The sequence below is a fragment of the Glycine max genome, chromosome 15 (genome assembly GCF_000004515.6).
Source record: "Glycine max cultivar Williams 82 chromosome 15, Glycine_max_v4.0, whole genome shotgun sequence".
NCBI classification, from domain to species: Eukaryota; Viridiplantae; Streptophyta; class Magnoliopsida; order Fabales; family Fabaceae; genus Glycine; species Glycine max.
The window spans coordinates 17,946,469-17,966,417 of NC_038251.2; the positions used below are offsets into that span (position 1 = coordinate 17,946,469).

Below are 19,949 nucleotides of genomic sequence, written 5' to 3' on the forward strand. Positions count from 1 at the left end.
TTTAATTGAACTCCATCATGGTTCAACTCGAGTATAGGAGGATGTAGGAAGGAGAGGGAATAAGGAAAGAGAAGCTCACCAATGCAATGGATTCACTCCAAGCTCTAGTGTGTAGGAAAGTATGCAATAGAGTTTGGGGTTCTACTTCTCCAGTTTGGGGTTCTACTTCTCCAGTTTTGCGGATCACAATGTATATGTGCGGTCGCGATGAAGGCAGCACATGGAAGACACATGAAGACATTTAGAATTTTTAGGAAATGTGTAGACAATGTTTATCATTTTATTTTATTTGACAACATTTTTGTTTTACCAATTTTATTTGAAATCTTTTTATATTACTATTGAACCGCTTTATATCATAGGTCGTGAATTAAATCATAAACCCTATATTCCACACGTAACAAAAATGTTAATAAGTTTCGAATTAACCCTAAACTATAACTGGTGACGTAACACTAAACCCTAGTCGATAAAACCCATCCTTTTTTATGTACCACTAAACCCTGGTTTTCACGTAATAGTTAACCCTAATAACGCACGTAAGACTAAACCCTAGGTACTATAGTAACCTTAAATCGTTTGAACGTAAAGTATAATACATAATTATATGTATTTCCAATGAAACAGTTGTATATTTTTTTGTAGTACATGACAATTACGTAAGTAGCTAAATCTTCACTCTTCACTTAAATCAACATAGTTTGTTTTCAACATCATCAAATTTTTGTACTACTGCATTCTACTAATATATGGAGTTGACTACTGCTTTACCTGAGGATGACAATTTCTAGACCATAACAAAGCTATAGGTGGTAAGGGACAACAGTTTCTTAAGAAAAACCTGTTATGCATGCACAAACAATTTCAAATTATTATAACACAATTAATTTCATAAATTAAAAAATAGGATTATGATGCATTTACCTGAACAAAATGATTTTCATACACATGATTGATACATATTACGTGATACACAAAAAAATATGTTGGTGGTTGACTTCTAAGAGGAAAAAACGTCATGCTTTGTTGGAGAGACAGAGAAACAAGGATGACATTATACCTTAATGCAATGACATATTTCATGTCGGTTATATTCATCCACTTATCCATGGTAACTTGCATGCTACAGTTATGGTTACATTTATTTAAACTAAATTTTAAATAATAAAAATAACATAAATTACATACCATGGATAATCCATCAACAAGTAGGGACCGCTTTAGTTCCTCAAGTTTGTCTATGCCACCAAGGAGGTTGATATACTCATCAGACCATTTGACAAGTTCTTTAAGCAAATGGTTGTGCACCAAAGACCATGAATCTTCACCCATACCTAATAAGACAACAATTGCACGATATCCACAGCTACCGTCAACTTTTACATCGACAATATTTTCAATGGAATCATGAATGCACAGATGAAATTGATCCAACATCGGCATAGTCATTCTTGCAATTGCTTGGTCAAATGATGATGCACTACATTTGACTGAAGAATTACTATTTTGCACAAAATGTAAAGCATCAAGATACTCCCAATAAGACGGATCACACTTTGTTGATCTTTGATGTTTGGTCATCGATTTCTTCTGAGCACCTTTGGAGTTGACCTTTTCTGGAGGAGGACACATAGAGTATAGATCAAAGTAGGCAATTTCCCGAAGTTTACTCTTTAGAGTAACTTTGCCACAAATATCAAGCTCTTCAAATCGCTTGGATATGGTTTCCATCTCTTTGGTTATGCTTACTTGGAGCTCAGATAACCCTTGGTCTGAAAAACTTAGTCTCCGCCAAAACATATGGATTGTGTCAAGTGGTATGGTAGTAACAATATATTTGGATAGCTCACATGCACATGGAAAGACCGTGAGTAGTTCTCATGACACATCCACAACGAGAAGGGTTTTTGTTAGCATAACGTACACACTCAAACTCAGCGGCAATCTAATTTAAAGCTTACATTGATACCATGCCAAGTAGTCTCTTGCATAAGGTAACTTTAAAACATGTCGAACCACATGTGTACTTGTCTCAAAAGATGTCTTAATTTCAGTGTGTTGCAGTGTGATCATGTTGTTCATGACTTCCCAAACACTACATAGGTCTCCAAGGCTATTCTGTGATAATCTTTTTAAAGCCCAATGAGCAGATTTAACCCTGCGTATGAAATACACAAAAAACAATAAACAAATACAAGTATTTTTATCCATTAAGTCCTAAACCCTAATAAAAAATGTCAATTTTCATACCTGTTTGTTGTTGTGTTTCCTAAATGCATCACCTTATTCGTTCAAGATTTAACAAATTTTTCTATGTGGGGAATTATCCATGTTTGGTTGACATAGTCAACAAACATTGGCCATGGTGAACAATCAATTTCAAACTTCTTAAGGCAATCATCAAACTAATCCTCGGAAGGACAATCAACCAAACTCCCCCAAGCATCCATCACATAATCTCATGCATTTTTTTTTACCAACCAGTGATTTAGATTTTGCCTTGATATTCTTGTCAATGTGAAACTTACATAACAAGTTGGTACAATCAGTGAATACAATTTTCATTGCATTCATCAAGGCTAGGTCTTTGTCGGTAACAATAACTTCAGGAAAGGCATCATGTCTTAGAAAAAGACCTCGAAACCTTTCTAGAGCCCAGACCATATTATTTAGACGTTCTCCCTCCAAATAGGCAAAACCAACAGAGAATGTCATCCTCGTTGGTGTCACACCAACAAAGTCAAGTAACATGAGCCTCTACCAGTTTGTTTTGTAGCTACTATTTATCAAAAATACCAAATTACAAGCATTGCATAACTTCACTGCATCAGGATGACACCAAAAGATATCACGTACAACATCTTCATCATTTAATATATGTCAATGAATATATTGATCCCGTTCAAGAAGCTTCATTAGTTGTTGCATTTCAGTATCACTACCTCTTATGGAAGAACGGTATCCACTTCTTGCATTATATATTTGTTTGATTGTTGTATAACTATTGACATTATGCTCCTTCAGTGTTAGCAGAATATTTCTTGGTTTCACCATTGACTTTTTCATATCAGCAATAATTATCTTTTCATCCTTAGTCAATCGACCAACATATGGATGTTCAACTAATGACTTTGTCATTTCATGATTGTGACTCCCACACATTAACTTCACCATCTATCATTGGCCTCCAACCACTGGTTTCGCACGAAACTTAAAGGGACACTCACATTTCATACTGTCAGTATCTTTTCTTACAAAATCTTTCTTCCTAGACCTATACTGACCACTCCTTTCACAACCAATTAAGACAAATGAAGTTCTTCCTCTCATACCAGTGTTTGTGTCTAACCTCATAATCACTGTCACAAATCCAATTTCATAAGCAACAGATCGAGCCCAATGTAGAATTTCATCTCGGGTAGCAAACACCTACAATGCAATCCACACAAATTTAGTCTTCAAGGGACATTCATTTAATTACTTTACTAACAATAAATCATATTAATATCTAAGAAGTATTGAACGCATTAAAAAAATCAACATGTTCTTCATTCACACCAGCTTCGTCTTCATTTTATTCATTCATATAAACTTCTTCAGACATTATATTGTCATACATCCATTGATCTTCGTCCATCTTAACAAGACATTCAAAAATTTTAATCACAAACAAACAATCCATAACTGCACCATACATATACTATCACACAAAACCTTAGGTAATTTTTTCCTACATATAATATTATAAAACATTATAATTGATAACCCTATGTATGAAAAACCAACAACATCAACTTTTTCTACTTAAAATGGATAACCATATAATAGATAAAAAAAAATTATAACCTAACCATATGTACTAAAATAAATTATATTATTCAACTTAATTCTAATTCATGAAATTATAACCACCAAAAACAATCAATTTTAGATCACAACAACTCAAATAAATTATACATAAATTAAAAGTGTAAATTATTTTACAATTAATACCATTTCCAAAATATAAAAACAAATACGTACAAATTTATTATCAAACTACACTTATTTAAAAATATTTAAAATAATAATACTAATTACATTTCAAATAAACAAATAATTTTTTACACATTAATTTTTACAACAATCATATTAATATATTTATAATTTAATAAAATTTTAAAAAATAAATATTTATTTTAATTAAAAAGAATATTATTAATCCATAAGTTTTATATAACTTATAGATTCTTTAATCTGTATTTTACGCAGAAAATAAAAATAAAAAAATAGACGTACATCCAACGTACCTCCCTTAACAACCAAAGGAACCATCGCCACAACCACCACCAATGTACCTCCATAACACTTTCACCTCGACCGAAGCGGCACAATGAACCTCTCATGACAATGAAAAAATCAGAAGAAATCGAGAAAATGAACGAATGCATTAGCGTAAAAAAAATAACTTAAAAGGAAGAAGATAGCACTAAGAGTATTTTCATAATTAATTTTTATTACTAGGTGCACAAGTAATATTACTGGTGCACCTAGCAACACCCCAAAATAAAGTCTCAATGGCCAAAATTACTCTCAATCTCATAATCACAAGATGACACTGCTTTTTTCACCCAGTATAATTGTTGGTACACCCAACACAACAACACAATTCCAATTTTGTCATTTTGTAAAATTGATATGGATTGACCAATCCGTAAGCCTCATATGAATAACGAATTAAAAAATCCCTATGAGGCTTATGGATTGGCCAATCCGTATGAGGCTTACGGATTAAGTGGCCCAAATGATTTTTAAAAAAAATAAAAAATATGTTTTACGAATTAATTTAAAATTAATGACTTATGCAGGAATCAAACCTGTGACTTCACATTATTAACACGATGCTCTAATCAACTGAATTAATAGTTGTCAATTATATTATAAAATAAATAATATCATTATATATAACACTAAAATTTTTAGTGTATATTTAATGCACATGTAAATTTAGATAATAAATTTTGTGACAATTAATTTTGATCCAATAATTAATTTTACATATATATGTAAACAAATTAATTATTAGATCAAAATTAATTATCATAAAATTTATTATCTAAATTTACATGTGCATTAAATATACATTAGAAATTTTAGTGTTATATATAGTGACGTTAATTATTTTATAACATAATTGACCTATTAGTTCAATTGGTTAGAGCATCGTGCTAATAATACGAAAGTCATATGTTTGATTCCTGCATGAGCCATTAATTATAAATTAATTCCTAGAACATATTTTTGAAAAAAATTAAAAAAAAATATTTGGGCCACTTATAGATTGGATCAATCCGTATGAGACTTACAAATTGACCAATCTGTAACAACTTTACAGAATGACAAAATTGAAATTGCATTGTTGTGTTGAGTATACCAACAATTGTGTTGGATGCGCAAAATAATGCCCTCGAAAGACGTGTGACATATATGGTCCAACACATAAAATCTAGCTTAAAAGGATTTCATTTACAAGGCTATTGTTTCCTACACCAAAAAAATTGCCAAAATGAATATTCACCCAAAAAAAGTTAGCTTCCGAATTGACCAATCTAGAAAGTAAAAACTATTCGGGAAAGGTGTAGGAAGGAATATTTGGGGAACAGAAAGCAACAACCCTTTTTCCATTGCCACTAGAGAATTTTACTGATCGAAGCCCATGTTAAATAGCATTGCTCGAATAGATTTTTTTCTTATGCACATTGTTCGACGAGAGATAAAGATAAAAAAGGATCTATAAACGATAAAGTTGGAGGGTAAATGTGGACCAATAAACACCGAAATTGAATTGAAGAAGGCATATCTTTAAATTGAATTGATGGGGTGGAACACCCAAATTTAAAGATTTCCAATCATACTCAATATTGCAACAACAAAAAAGAAAAGAATAAAAAAAAAACTATTTTTTTGTTTTTTGTTTTACACAAAACCTACGCAAAATATCAAAAATCAACGACACTTTTTTTTTTAGACTCTTTAAATCCAAAAACAGATCACAATCAAAATTCAATGGCTTTATTTATGAAAGCTCCATAAGACTCCAAACGACCAAAAGCCGGTTTCTCCATTCATGTTCTCTTCAAACATGATTTTACTCTTCAATAGCAAGGGGCACAGACTCAGCCTGAGGTCACAAGGATGAATAATATACATTAGTAAGTTGACATTTAAAGGAAGAATTGGGAAAAAGTTGCAGTAATATTTTTGGTATTATTCTCTGATTAAAATTCCAATTTTATTATCACTATAATAGGTGACAATATATGTTTGATAAAGAGAGAGAAAAACAATTGGAAGAAAAAATTGGGAAATTTGAAACTTAGTTGAAACGAAAGTAAAGAGAAAATTTGACTTTTAAAAAAATTAAAATTTTCTTTCCCGTTCAAATTTCAATTTCTTCCTTCCTCATTTTCTTTCCATTCATCCAAATTAACTTTTATTGCATCATATAGAAAGAAAAGTCCAATTTCAATTGAAAGATAATACTAAAACACTTAATAACTAAATTTTGTTCAGGCATTTACTCTTTTGTTCTATAAAGCTCATTTAGCTAATTATCTCTACCAAATCGAATTTAACAAAAAAAAAAACAATTGATAACAAAAACCATGCATTTCTTTGAGAAAAAAGAGTGTACTGCATCCTATTTTAAGTAGCTCAAAACATCAAATTTAATTCATAAACGAAACCATTGAATAGTGTAATGAAAGAAATATACCAATTTGCGGTACTTGAGAGCATAGAACATCTCAAGGTAACGTTTGCTCTCACGGCGTTCAAGATTGGTCACATGCTTCCAGAAGCCATACACACCAGTGAGTGTCAAGAGCCTGTCAGAGTAAATTTGCCATGTGTACCTGTGGATCAAAGATTAAAAAGAGAAACCTCAATTATACAATACTCAAACTAACATATTTTGCAATGATGGTATAGTAAAAAAATTGGAGGTAAAATATGTTATTAATTTATGTATTTTTTGTAAAAAAATGATAGTATTAGTTCCTGTATTTTAATTTTGATCAATTTAGTTCCCTGGACATTTGTTTTCGTCCCTCTTTACAAACAGTTTTTACAGTGAGGAAGGACAAAATTAAAAATTCAGAGATCAAATTGATCAAATGTAAAATCCGGGACTAAAATCAAGTTTTACCGAAATGTCTGGAAACATATTTTAGTAAAATTATGGTGACAGGATGTGAGGATTGTTTAGGGCAATGTGCATACTTCTCATGAATACGCTTGAGTCCACCCTGGGAGATTTTGTCCCAGTGAGATGGGTCAGCCTTGCTCTTTTCAAAGAACTCAACAAGGATCTCAGCAGCACGGTCACCATGGTAAGGGTCAATGTGGTAACCAGATTTTCCATGCACAATGATCTCAGCAGGACCACCATTGCATGTGGCAAATGTTGGTAACCCACAAGTCATGGCCTCAACCACAGTCAACCCAAAGGCCTCATAAACTGCAGGCTGCACAAAGGCACCCCTTGTGTCACAGATGACACGGTAGAGCTCTCCGTTCCTCACACGGTTCATCTGAGAGGAGATCCATCTGAATTGGCCGTTCAACTTGTAGGTCTCGATGAGGCCATACATCTTCTTCATCTCGGCCTTCTCTTCCAAGTCCTTGGACTCCTTCCTCCTGTCTCCGGCCACCACCACGAGGTTTACCAACTCGCGGAGGCGCGCATTCTTGCCATACCACTCCACAAGTCCCGTGATGTTCTTCACACGGTCAAGTCTTGCCATGGTGAAGATGATCGGCTTGTTGCGGTCCTTCAATACACATCTGTTACAATGACATTACATTAAACAGCTGCACTTTCAATCCAATCAAGAGATGGTAAAGAAAAAGAGTTCAATTTCTATGCACTGTTAGTATAAAAAGTATTTACATCGTCAATCAATCAGAATTCACTGTAAATATGACTTTTAAGATATAATTGGATTATAGTGTAAAAACCTTTTACTAAATGTGCATACACTATTTACTCAAGTTGTTTTAACAGAAAATTTTCATTTCCCTAACTACAGTTTTTGTATTGAACAACATTTTCCTTGAGCAAATGTTCTATATATGACAACATTATTGTGAGGGGTTGAAGAAATAAGGTTGAGAAACTTACATGTGTTCTTCATTCTCCACTGAGCTGTAAAGAAGCTCTTCAATGTCGGGGTGGAACTCTGTTAACCTACGCTCAGTTTCAGTGTATGGGAAGTATATGCTCATGTCGGCACCGGGAGAGACGATGTTGAACTTTGGATCAAAGGGATCAATACCGTGAACAACACGGTAGAGTCCTGGAAGGGTGAAGGCAGTGTGACTCTCATACTGTCCAACAGTGTCCTTGCTTTAAGAAGAAATAACAGATGCAAGAATTAGTTTTAGTAAGCATATCAATTAAATAGAATAGTGCATTTAAAACATAGTGAATAAAAGGGAAAACATAGCTCACCTTCCAGCAATCTCTTGGAAGGTGCTGGTGATGATAAAGTCTGTGTGGTTCATTGCAAAAAGATCAGCAGTAAATTGGCATGAGAAGTGATATTTCTCTTCAAATTTTTTCCAGTAAATGTCAGACTCAGGGTACTTGGTCTTTTCTAGAGCATGAGCAATGGTACACTGCATTTTTGTCATTAAATTAAGGGAAGAAGCTTAATCAGGTTTCCAGAATGTACAAAAATGGTTGTGACAACATTAAACTAGAAAGTAGGTGTCCATATATACAAACCTGAGTTACTCCTAATTTATGTGCTAACAAAGAGGCAACAATGTTTCCATCACTGTAGTTTCCAACGATCAGATCTGGCTTGGCTTGCAACTCCTTGGCAAGTTCAAGGGCAACATCCTAATGTTGACAAGAAAATATAGTTAGATTGGAAATTGATTCAAAGTGAAAACATCAAAATGCTTGAACCTTGTCACAGTTCTGAGTAAAAGTTAAAATTCACCTCAGTGTAAGTCTCTAGGTATGGCCAGACTTCGAATCTTGAGATCCATTTGCGAACAATTCCCTTTTCGGTTCTGAAAGGAACTCGGAGAATGTCACAATATTCAGTATCATATACCCTCTCTAGACGTTGGCCACAGGTAGTTCCTACTGCATCAGGGAGAAGACGAGTAATCTGTATTTAACAGAAATCACAGGCTCAAAAGTTAAAGAAATATCCATAAGTTATATTACATAAATAAGCTATGTCTTACGAACTACACTAGGACATACAATGAGAATACGAGGGGTGATATCAAGGCCTTGTTTCTTGATGCGGTTGAGCATCTCATTCTCCAAGGCACGAACTTGATCCAAGATGTAAACAACCTGGATTATAGAATCAACAATTTTAACCATGCCACTCAACCTTGATAGGTACCAAAATAGTGCGAAAATTACTAGAAATGTTATCTCAGCTCATCTCAACTAACCTGTCCACCAGTGTCAGGGTACCCCAAGACATTATCTTGGGCAAAGTAACCATGGGGAGAAAGGATAACAACATTGAAGACCATAGGAACTCTTCCAAGGAATGTCTCGAGGGTGCAAGGGTCGGGTGCCTCAAGAAGGTCCAAGAGAAGCTGGATCATCTCGAGGACACGCTCGGCGATGTCACCCCACCCCCTCTCCAAACCAATTTCCCGGAATTTGTTTTCGAATTCTGAGTAGGGTGTTTCAGGAGCAACTGAAGTCAGATACTCTTCTGCTTTTCTCAAAACATGCTGGAGAGAATCCAGGCTTTGAACTTTGTCATTCAACATCATGGTCTGCAACAAACAAACAGATATTCATTACAAATAAAGCAAACTTGTCAAAACAACATTGCAAAGGAATGATCATTGCATATCATATTTTATATAGAAAAGATACAGATTTCTTAGATTTGCACATGGTCCACGGAAACACCACTGGATATTCAAGTCATGAAACAATGAAGAATTTGCCTTCTAAAGCAATAATTACAAATTGTCAATAAATATGGGTGGTAGTACTAGTACCATGTGGATTAAATTCATGTAGTACGTAATGTCTATAGATACTAATTTGGACAATTGATAATCCCAAGCATACACTTCAAAAAGGACAAAAAAAAAAGTATATACCTTTCCCTTATAACTGTGAAGCCTGAGGAATTCAAGCAGTGGCTGCATGCTCTCCTTGTCATGGAAGAGCTTGGCCGAAAGGTGGCGGTTGAGGAACTCGACGCCATTTCCAATGGACTTGTTCAGAGTTGGGCGAGGGAAGGATGCATTAAACGGTTCAAAGTCCAACTCAAGCACAAAGTTGCCATTAGAACTGCATCATCAAGAGTCAGAAAAAAAACGTGTTATATAATTGTCTTGACATGCAGAACATAATGAAGAGTGAAGACAAAAAAAAGAGGCTGAGGTGGAAACTCTGAAGAACCTTACCTTCCCTCAACAAGCTCCTCCTTGAAACGCAGATACTCAGCAGGAAGCAGCTCATCAACAACAAGCATGTGCACATTCACCCGCAGATACTCCCAAACACCAGGCCTTGGTCGAACAGCCAGAGCCACAAATGGTGGCAGCACTATGGCTTCCTACACAGAACAAAAAACACAACAAAATGAAACACTAAAAGTCTAACACTTATAACAAGAACACACAAAACATGTCTTGAATATAACAACACAACACATAAAGTAGAAACAAAAGAAAAGAAAAAAGTAACCTGTGTAGATCTCAAAACTTCTCCAAAGACACCACCTTGGAGTTTCTTTCTGCTCTCCTCAGGGATTTCTTCAAACTCTGCAACCACCTGGTGGTGTTGCAGGATTCCCTTGCCCTTGGCTTCAAGCCTTTTGTTATTACAACAAGATTGTTAGTGTTATATTTTATATCCTTGAAGCAAAGTTAATTATTATAATTAATAAAGGAGGAAAAGTTTTTTTTTTTCTTTTTTTATGAGGTACCTTGACAAAAGGGCCAAAATTTCATTCCTGTGACCAGTGAGAGTTTCATCAAACCTCTCGCGGAAAGAGTGAGAGTGTGTCAAAGGGTGATTTGCCATTTCTTCAGAAGATCCTCACTGCAACAAGAAAAGAAGCATAAGAAGAAACTGATTAGAATTGAATGCAACAAGCCACCATAAAAAAGGATAAGGATTAGTCACCAAAAGTCAAAAATCAAAACCAAAACAATGTGGAATTATTTTTTTTTCTTTTCTTTCTAGAAGACTGTATTGGATTCCAAGACCGACCAGTAAGTACCCTCTCTCACCAACCACAGGTCCAAAAAAAAAATTTAATTCCAGATCCTGTACCTTAATTGAACTAAGATCTTAAATGTTAGTATTTTTAAAATTTTATATTGATCATTGCAGGATCAAAAAACTCTTAAACCCCAGTAACAGCATGCATCCAAAACATAACCATAACATAACAATGAGAAACTAACAAAGAAGATCTTAGTTCAAGACCAGTCTGCAGACAAAAAATAAATTTTTATTTCATTTTCATTTGTTATTAATTCAATTTAATTTAATGAAAAAGGGCAATCCGACAAAAGTTCAGAACGGTCTTCCCAGAAACCAAGCATGAAGTGCAGAATGGTAATTCCAATGAAAATGAGCCAAAAACTCAACAAAGACAGCACCCCAAAACAGAACTAGAATTGAAAACGAAGTACTAGAAACACAGGATTATGTCTCAGACTCTGATCCAATGGTTGTAACACAGAGACCGTGCTAGATCTTAGTGTTGCAGAGCAGAAGCTGACGTGGCAAAGTAATGAGGGAACGAGAAATGAATAGTAATAGTAACTAATAACAAAGGAAGAGAGGAAGAAACAGAAGAAGTAAAAAGAATACCTATGAAAACAGAATGAACGTAAAAGAAGAAGGGGTGAAGGGGAAGACGAAATGAATGAATGGAGAATGAGGTGGAGGTGTTAATTTATAGGCAAGGAGCACGAAACAGAACAAAGAGAAACATACAAAAGAAAAAGAAAGAAGAGGAAAACCATTTTCACCAAATTCAACGAAGTCCAAAAGCTTTCTCACTCTGTCTCTCTCTCCCTCTATATCTACCAAGGACGAATATGTAAATGTGCAAATGCAATGCAACACGTATAAATTATATTCTACACGTAGTTTCTATATTTTGGATTACGTTAAATTCGTCTTATTTTGGCTACGGTTTTTATCAGGTAAAAATTGACTCGGAAAGAAATAAAATCTAAAAATCTTTTAAACAAACACGCACTTTCAGTGTTTAGATAATATGAATTATCCCTTAAAATGTGATTAATTAACTAAATAAAATATAAAATTAGTCTTTTGTGTTGATATACTAGTTAATTACAGGGAAAGAATTGAGATTAATTTTTTTGTTTATCTGATTAATTATTGAAAGAAATTATATTTTAAATAGAATAATTTAACAATTTTTTTTAATTACTTTAAATTTACTATCTATACGGAGTAAAATATAAGAAACAATCATTTTAGGACATGTCAACGTGCTATAGCAACGTTTTATCCTACATTCTATTATTGATTGCGGATATAACTCAAATATTTTCTTTTTGGCACCTAGATTTAAGTATTCTTTTTTCATCATAAACTCGGACATATTTAATAAATTAAAATATATAGAGAGGGGATAAATTAAAATATATAGAGAGGGGATAGATCAAATTATATCGTTGTTACTTTGATAATTATTATTCTATTTTATAACTTTTAAATGAATAATATTTTCTTAAAATTCACTATTAAATTGAAAATTCATTTCATTTAGATCATATATACAAAAATTGATATTAATAAAAAAATTATTTGTTATCTCATTCATATAAATTGACTTAATATAAATATTTTAAAATATACTAAAATATTAATCATTTAATTATTTTTTATTGTTCAATTTTGACAAAATTTAATACAAATAATTTTGAAAACATATAAATATAAATTAATGGTTAAATCAATAAATTAACATTCTATATAGATTATAAAAATAATGTAATAATTATCAAAAAATTATGTCATAATTTAATTCCTCCTCATATATATATATATATAAAAGAAATATTTGGTGTATGACACATAAATGTAATAATAAATGCAACGTCAAAGATAAAATCAATGCAAATATTGCATTGATAGTGAAGAAATTCATTTATTAGTTAGTTTGGTTATACATTCACATGTAAGCACAATTGTTGCTTCTTATTGTACAAGAAAATTCTAGATCAGATACATACAAGTAACAACGAAGGTAAATATTGTACAACTGACAAATTCAAGTTATTAATTAATTTATCTAATAAAACACAAATAGAATACCATAAACAAGCCAGCATTTGTAAACTCCCATGAAGAGATTTATGTGTTGACTATCGATATACCAATTTTGCATGAAATGTTTTGCAATATAGAAATTATAACTATCATAAAAACACATTCCAATTGTGTTCATAATACCTTTTTCAATAAGTGAAATTTTAAGAAAATAGTTTACACACACAATAAAATTTTTTAAAAAATAACTAATATATATCATATAAAAATTAAATAAATATCTTCTAAAAAAATTAAATAAATAGATGCATTGATTACAATACTGAGACTAATTTAATGTCAGATATCAACATAACTGATTCAAGGATATATGCAATGTACATTTCAGTTACTGAAAGGAAAAAGATTACTCTACTTCAAATAGTAGCGATTCAAGCTTATCTATAAATGTACGTATGTTCAGCTTTTTCTTGGGTGAAAATTTGAGTTGTCCACTATGTTTTTTCGTTTTTTCCCTTTGATTTTGTCTGTGGTGACCGTAGCGGTGGGCATTTTGTGTTGATAGCAAGCATTAACTTTTTGTCGTTACACACTAGTATTACTAACTAGACCCCATGGTTAGTTTTGTTGGAACATTAGTTAATAGAGTTCTGTTTTGTTTGTTCACCCCTTTGGTCACTTACATTTATGCAGTGTATATACTACTATACTATTTGTAGAAATAACACTCGAACAAAGAGTAATGGATAATTAGATATTGTGGGGTTAAGCTAGCTAGAGATATTTTTCCCATGTAAAGATATTTGTGGGGGTGAGGTAGATATTTTGCCATGTAAATAGTAATAATAATAAAGATGAAAAAAAACAATTTCAAGATTTGGCATTGTAATTTACAAATGGAGTTATGCTTGTAGATAGCAATTAGTTACCTTGAATGCGAAATGCCACCACCCAGAAGAAGGAACAAAGTTAATTGAATGAGACAAGCTAAGAGAAGCAATCGAAATGGAGGAATTAAATGGTGAAGAGTGATGGGTTGGGAAGCCCCTTTTTATAGTGAAAAAATGAGAAAGAGTTAGGATCATAAATGTTACCCAAAGAAAATAAATAAATAAGAAAAGGGTAAAATAAAAGGGATTCAGATTCACTTTACATACTCATCCACCCCCGTAATCCATTGTTCGAATTTGAGATTGAAGGTAAAATGATTGTCTCTGTTTCCATGAAAGAACCGTCCATTATTATTACAGCTAACCTTGAAGTGGTTTCGTTGTTGTTTTCACAAACCACATTCTTTTTTTTCTTAATTAGACAAACCACTTTTCAATATAGCGGTTTCTACTCTTTCTCCATGTTTAATTTAATTTATCCGGTTTTTATTTAAGTTCAGGCGTTTAATTTTATTTAATAATATTTAAAAGTTCTCGTTGTTTGTTGATAAGTAATAATTACGATACTGTATTTTATAGTACAATGTATTTGTCGTCAGCCATAGTTTTTTATGCGGTGCCTGTAGTATCTGAATTAATGCCGTGTTTTGAACCTTTTTGCATGCATTTTTTTTTTAATTTAGAGTTTAAATAGTATCGTCCACTTCAACCAAAAACAGTTGTTACATTAAGCAATACAACATGCGAGGAATTTCTACATAAACGTTTCAAAGGTTTTATATATGGAGAGAGATCGAGGTGTATATTTGTGTGTGTGATGGATCCAGATCTCCTTTACAGTTTGAAAAGAAATTGCATGTTGTGCTTCATAAAATAAAAGTGTAGTTGCAGATCTGACCATTGAAGATAATAAAAAAAATTGTAAAACATAATAAAAATTTGAAATTATAATTAGCTTGTTAAAATATTTTTCTAATAAATAAGTGAGTTTATTTAGTAAAATATATATTATTTAAATATTAAAATAAAAATATATAAATAATTTTTCAAATGGTCATTGTGAGTATTGAATAACTTTTAGTTTTTATCATTTACGTATAATTGTGTGTTCTAAATTTATATTGACTAATATTTTATCATTAAAAAGAATTGTATTGACTAATTTTTCAATTTTTAATAAATATTAAAAAATTTATTACAAGTTTATTCTAAATAAATCAAATTAATTTAATAATTTTTAAATGTTATATTTATTAATTTTTCAAATCCCACAATGATTGTCGAAAAGCTACAAATTATGAAAAGTAAATATAATTTAGTAAAATTTTAATAAATAAATTTATTTGTTTCTGTTCTTTTTTGTGTAAAAGAATCTCAAACATTAAAGGAGTATTTTATTTATATATATTGGTTGGTGAAGATATTAGCAGAAAGTCTCAAGGCAGATACCATGGTGAATTGGTGGGTATAGAGACGAATTCATTATGTCGAAAAAGGACACTGTTACAATCAAATTATAAGATCCTCCACTAGAATGACAAGTCATTCTTTCCTTGGAGGATAAAACAAACATTGACGTGGCAAACAAAATACTAATATTGGAGTATTTTTTTATTAGTATAAGAGATCATACACGTTTCTCACTCAATTGACTCAAATAATAATTTCATTTGCATTATCTTCCTTTTATTGGTTTTAAAAAAATTACATGAGAATTAAACAAAGATTCTTTCACTAAATAATAATAGTAGTAGAGTATGATAATGTAATAGTAATACTAAATGTACTTAAAGGTATATTTTTATTTTTATAATATTTTTAATTAATTCGGATAATAAGAGTAAAAAGTTTATATTTATAATTGATGATATACTTAAAGTTATTCATATAAGCAGATACATAATTTCAAAAATATCATAACTCATCTTTAGATTATAATATGCAATTATTTAACCTCAATGATAAAGTATTATTTATTATGTTTTACTAACTGGTATAATTTTATTTTTCACTCTCATATAATTTTTTTGTAAAGTTCATATCTAAATTATTTTAGTTTAATAAACGTATGTTAATTTGGGAAAAATTCTGAAAAAAAATATTATTCTTCAAAAAGTTATTACCAAACAAAGACAGGTTTAAGACATTTCTTCCATTCTCATTTATAATAGGTTCATTATAAATTAATTGATTTTTTGTTTTACCAAAGTTAATTATAAATGAATTTAAAATCATTAATTATTAAAATTTTAATCTATAATTTACTTAATAATTTTACTGATCATAATTATTAGTTAATTATCTAACAAATAAATCAAAATCACTAATTTATAAAATTAAGAGACTAAATATTACAATTAAAAATTAAAAAAAATTATAAAGTAAAGAAATTAGAAAGGCAAAATTACAGTTTAATTTATTATAATTAATGTAAAAATGGTGCAGACTAGCAAACAAGATCCATTTGTTTGGGTGCAAATCGTATATCTTTTGTGGGCCTTAACATTTGACCTGTCACAGACGGGGTCCCACGTACTGATAAACCGATTTTCTCCCGTAAACTACACAACCAAATTGGCCGAGTTGTCCCTGTGTACATACGAAAATGGGATCACATCGTAGGATATGTCAGAATAACTTTAGTGATATATCTTGAGATTTTAGATTTTCTTTTATAAATTTTATAGTGATAGAAAACTTTATAATATTTTTTTATTTTTTATTAATATATCTCAAGATCTTAAATATTTTATAAGTGTTAGATAAATTTTATTTTTAAATATTTTATTTTTAAATATTTTATTATTAAATTAAATATACTTAATTATATTTTTTTTTCTCAACACAACCTTCACTTTCTTTTTTTTTTCTTCTTCCTCTAGTTTTTTTTTTTCCTTCCCTCTCACTCCCCTTTCCCTCCACCTTCTTTTCCTTCCTTTTCCTTCCTCCCTCCCACTCCCCTCCACTTCGCATTGTCTCCCCCTCCCCTCATGCGTTCACGACCTCCCCCATTCCCCTCCCTTTCGCACGATGACGACCTACCCCTCCCCCTTCCTCCGCCCCCCTCCACGACCCTCCGTCGCCATCGTTTGCGATCACGTCCAAGTAAGTTTATTTTTTTTCTTCCTCTTCTTTTTTTTTTCTTATTTTTTTGTTTTTTTCCAGGTATATCAAAGATCTTTAGAGTTCTTGTGGAGGAACTCATTCTTCACCCTGAAGATCTTTGATCATCCTTTATTGGGAGATCCACACAAGGCTAAATCTTGAGCTCAAGATCTAACATTAAAGTTGTTCTTAAAGTATTCATAAAATGAGAGGATAATTTGTTTATTGGGATTGGGATAGGACGAGTATTTATCTATAAATTTCTGCAGGAAAGAGTATAGATATGCATATTTCATATATATTATATATTAATGTAATTAAAATATGTTATTTGAGTAAATAATTTATATTATATATTTTTTTTGTAAAAAAAGTTATATTTCTCTAATTCACTTCTTATTTTAAAACCATGATTTATACTTTCCAATTCTAAGTGTTGATGTTATAATTTAGGTTATTGGACTAATTAAGGATTGTTATTGATTTCTTTCAAGGTAAACACTTTTTATGTTGGGACGGTAGAATACAAGTATATAACCATGATTTTGGTTTTTAAATTTCATGTTAATACTTTTATGTTGAAGTCAATATTATTTATATACTTCCAAAAAGTATTTTGGTTTTGGATTGATTTTTAAATCTCTAATATTGTTTTGTATACGTAGTAAGATAATATTAGATTTAACATATATTATATTATATTGTCTCTCTCTATTTAAGAATAATAAATTTATATATCCCATCATCACATGATATGATATTCAAGTTTAATTAGAGATTTTTTTGAATGATTATAATATTAACTTTAAAAATCATTATATTAAATGATTATCTTTATAATGTTATTATTCATTTATGACATGAGTTTGGATGAATTGATATTATGTTTGTTTATTTTTAATATTATGTATGAATGTTTAGATTAATTAAGAGTGAACTTTCAATTTACTAGTAATAATTTTTAATAAATATATTTTATTGGTTTATTAACTTTACATTTTATGTAAAATGTGAATTGAGGGTATGAGTATGAATATATAGATATCCAACAAATATTGAAATGATAATTAAAATTGATATTTGTGCAAATAAGAAACTAAATACGAATATATTTTTAAACACAAGTATGAGACAAAATTTATAGGATCCTAATCAAACTTAGCCCATATCTCTATCCCTGTTTTTTGGATGTGAATAACTACAAAATACCAACACTACATATGAATTCTAATCCAATTATTATGAAAAATGTTTCTTTTTTATTATTAAAGTATTTTATTGATAAGAATTGAAGAAAAATATTTAAAAATTGCAATAACTTATTTATTCAGCTCAATTTTACGTTAATTGATTTATGCAATCGGTTTGGCAATTGGCAGTAAGAAAATACTTTTAAATATAAGTTAGAAAAGGATCATATTAAACCTACACTCTAAAATGAGGTGTACTATAATAATAGAAAGTAAAGTTGATAGAAAAAAATTGAGAGTGCGAGTAGCATATGTAATAAATAAATGAAATAATGTCAAAAGTAAAGAATGACAAGAAGAAAATAATATACAAAGAAAAAAATTAAATATACTCATTTTTTTTACTCTTTCTTTTGAAAAAAAATAGTCAAGAAGAAAAAAATGAGTATAAATATAATTAGTGTAAACAAAGCGCGAGAGACACAAATAATTATGTATCATTTAATATGATGTCAATTATTTGTTATTTTAACGATGTAAATGTAATGCTGTAAAAAAAAACGATGTAAATGTATTTTTTATGACATTTGCTTTTCTGCTATAATATTTGAAAGAAGTTTTCCTTACAAACACAGACATGAAGTTACTTAACTATAATTAATCATGTTTTGAAATCACAATCATCACTACTACCTTTTTTTTTTACTTTTATTCAAATTAATTCATTTTATTTATCAGCTATATTATATTAATTAAATATAATTTGATAAATATCTAATTAGTTTCTCATATCTCACTAAAACAACCTACTCCCGTATCTTCAATAACGATCAACTTTAATTGATTATTTGGTTAAATTAATATAATAATAAATAAATAAATAATAAATGAAATTTGTAAGAGAAAAAAGTCTCTATGATTAACATTACTCACGAGAGAAAGATCAGAAGTTCAATTCTCTGAAAATACTTGTTTTTAAGTTAGGTAATCACTCATACATCTTAAGTAACGTATAACAACGAAACACATAATTACTAGTTAGACATTTATCAAGTATCACATAAATTAAACAATCATTTGTTTTTGTACAAATCAATCGCATGTTTTATATATTCACAAAAAAAATCGCATGTACAAATCATGTATACTAGTAGAGTTACAATATTTTTTTTTAAATCACATGTAATTTTTTCACTGAAAAAAAAAATCATGTTCGAGCATATTAAAACCGTGGAGTTACAATATTTAATTTTTAAAGTATTGACATTTAATTGCTAAATTTTTTTAAATCTGTAAAACATAATCAATATATGATACTATCTTCATTTCTTTACTTTTTTGTTCAAAGATACAAAATGCAATTTATATGTAAGAATATATTCTTTCTAAATTTTATAGAATGCCCTTAATAATTTTATTTATTCTCCTCATAATAATCTATTTTCTTAATTAAATAATAAATAATAATTA

At 30.5% G+C, this 19,949-nt stretch overlaps 1 protein-coding gene across 2 annotated transcripts; it reads right to left on the reverse strand.

Annotated features, from left to right (window-relative positions):
* Nucleotides 1-5,819: 5,819 nt before the first annotated feature.
* LOC100819730 (sucrose synthase) lies at nt 5,820-12,045 on the reverse strand. Of its 2 annotated transcripts, none has more exons than XM_041010141.1 (14): nt 12,013-12,045; nt 10,965-11,080; nt 10,724-10,850; nt 10,441-10,592; nt 10,132-10,324; nt 9,460-9,795; nt 9,260-9,355; nt 8,988-9,161; nt 8,768-8,884; nt 8,492-8,658; nt 8,162-8,386; nt 7,261-7,824; nt 6,755-6,893; nt 5,820-6,160 (listed from the first exon to the last, which is right to left on the reverse strand). In XM_041010141.1, exons 2-14 carry the CDS (start codon nt 11,060-11,062, stop codon nt 6,128-6,130), a joined length of 2,421 nt encoding a protein of 806 aa, XP_040866075.1. In that variant the 5' UTR covers nt 11,063-11,080; nt 12,013-12,045; the 3' UTR covers nt 5,820-6,127. The 2 variants fall into 2 exon arrangements, with proteins under 2 accessions (XP_040866075.1, XP_006597891.1); XM_006597828.3 differs by having other exon boundaries at nt 11,861-12,038.
* Nucleotides 12,046-19,949: the final 7,904 nt, after the last annotated feature.

Coding starts and splice junctions, on each gene's coding strand:
- LOC100819730 (XM_041010141.1), bottom strand. CDS start 11,062: ATGGCAAATCACCCTTTGACACACTCTCACTCTTTCCGCGAGAGGTTT. Junction 9,356..9,459: donor ACCCTGACACTGGTGGACAG/GTTAGTTGAGAT, acceptor TCTATAATCCAG/GTTGTTTACATCTTGGATCA. Junction 6,894..7,260: donor CTCAAGCGTATTCATGAGAA/GTATGCACATTG, acceptor TTTGATCCACAG/GTACACATGGCAAATTTACT.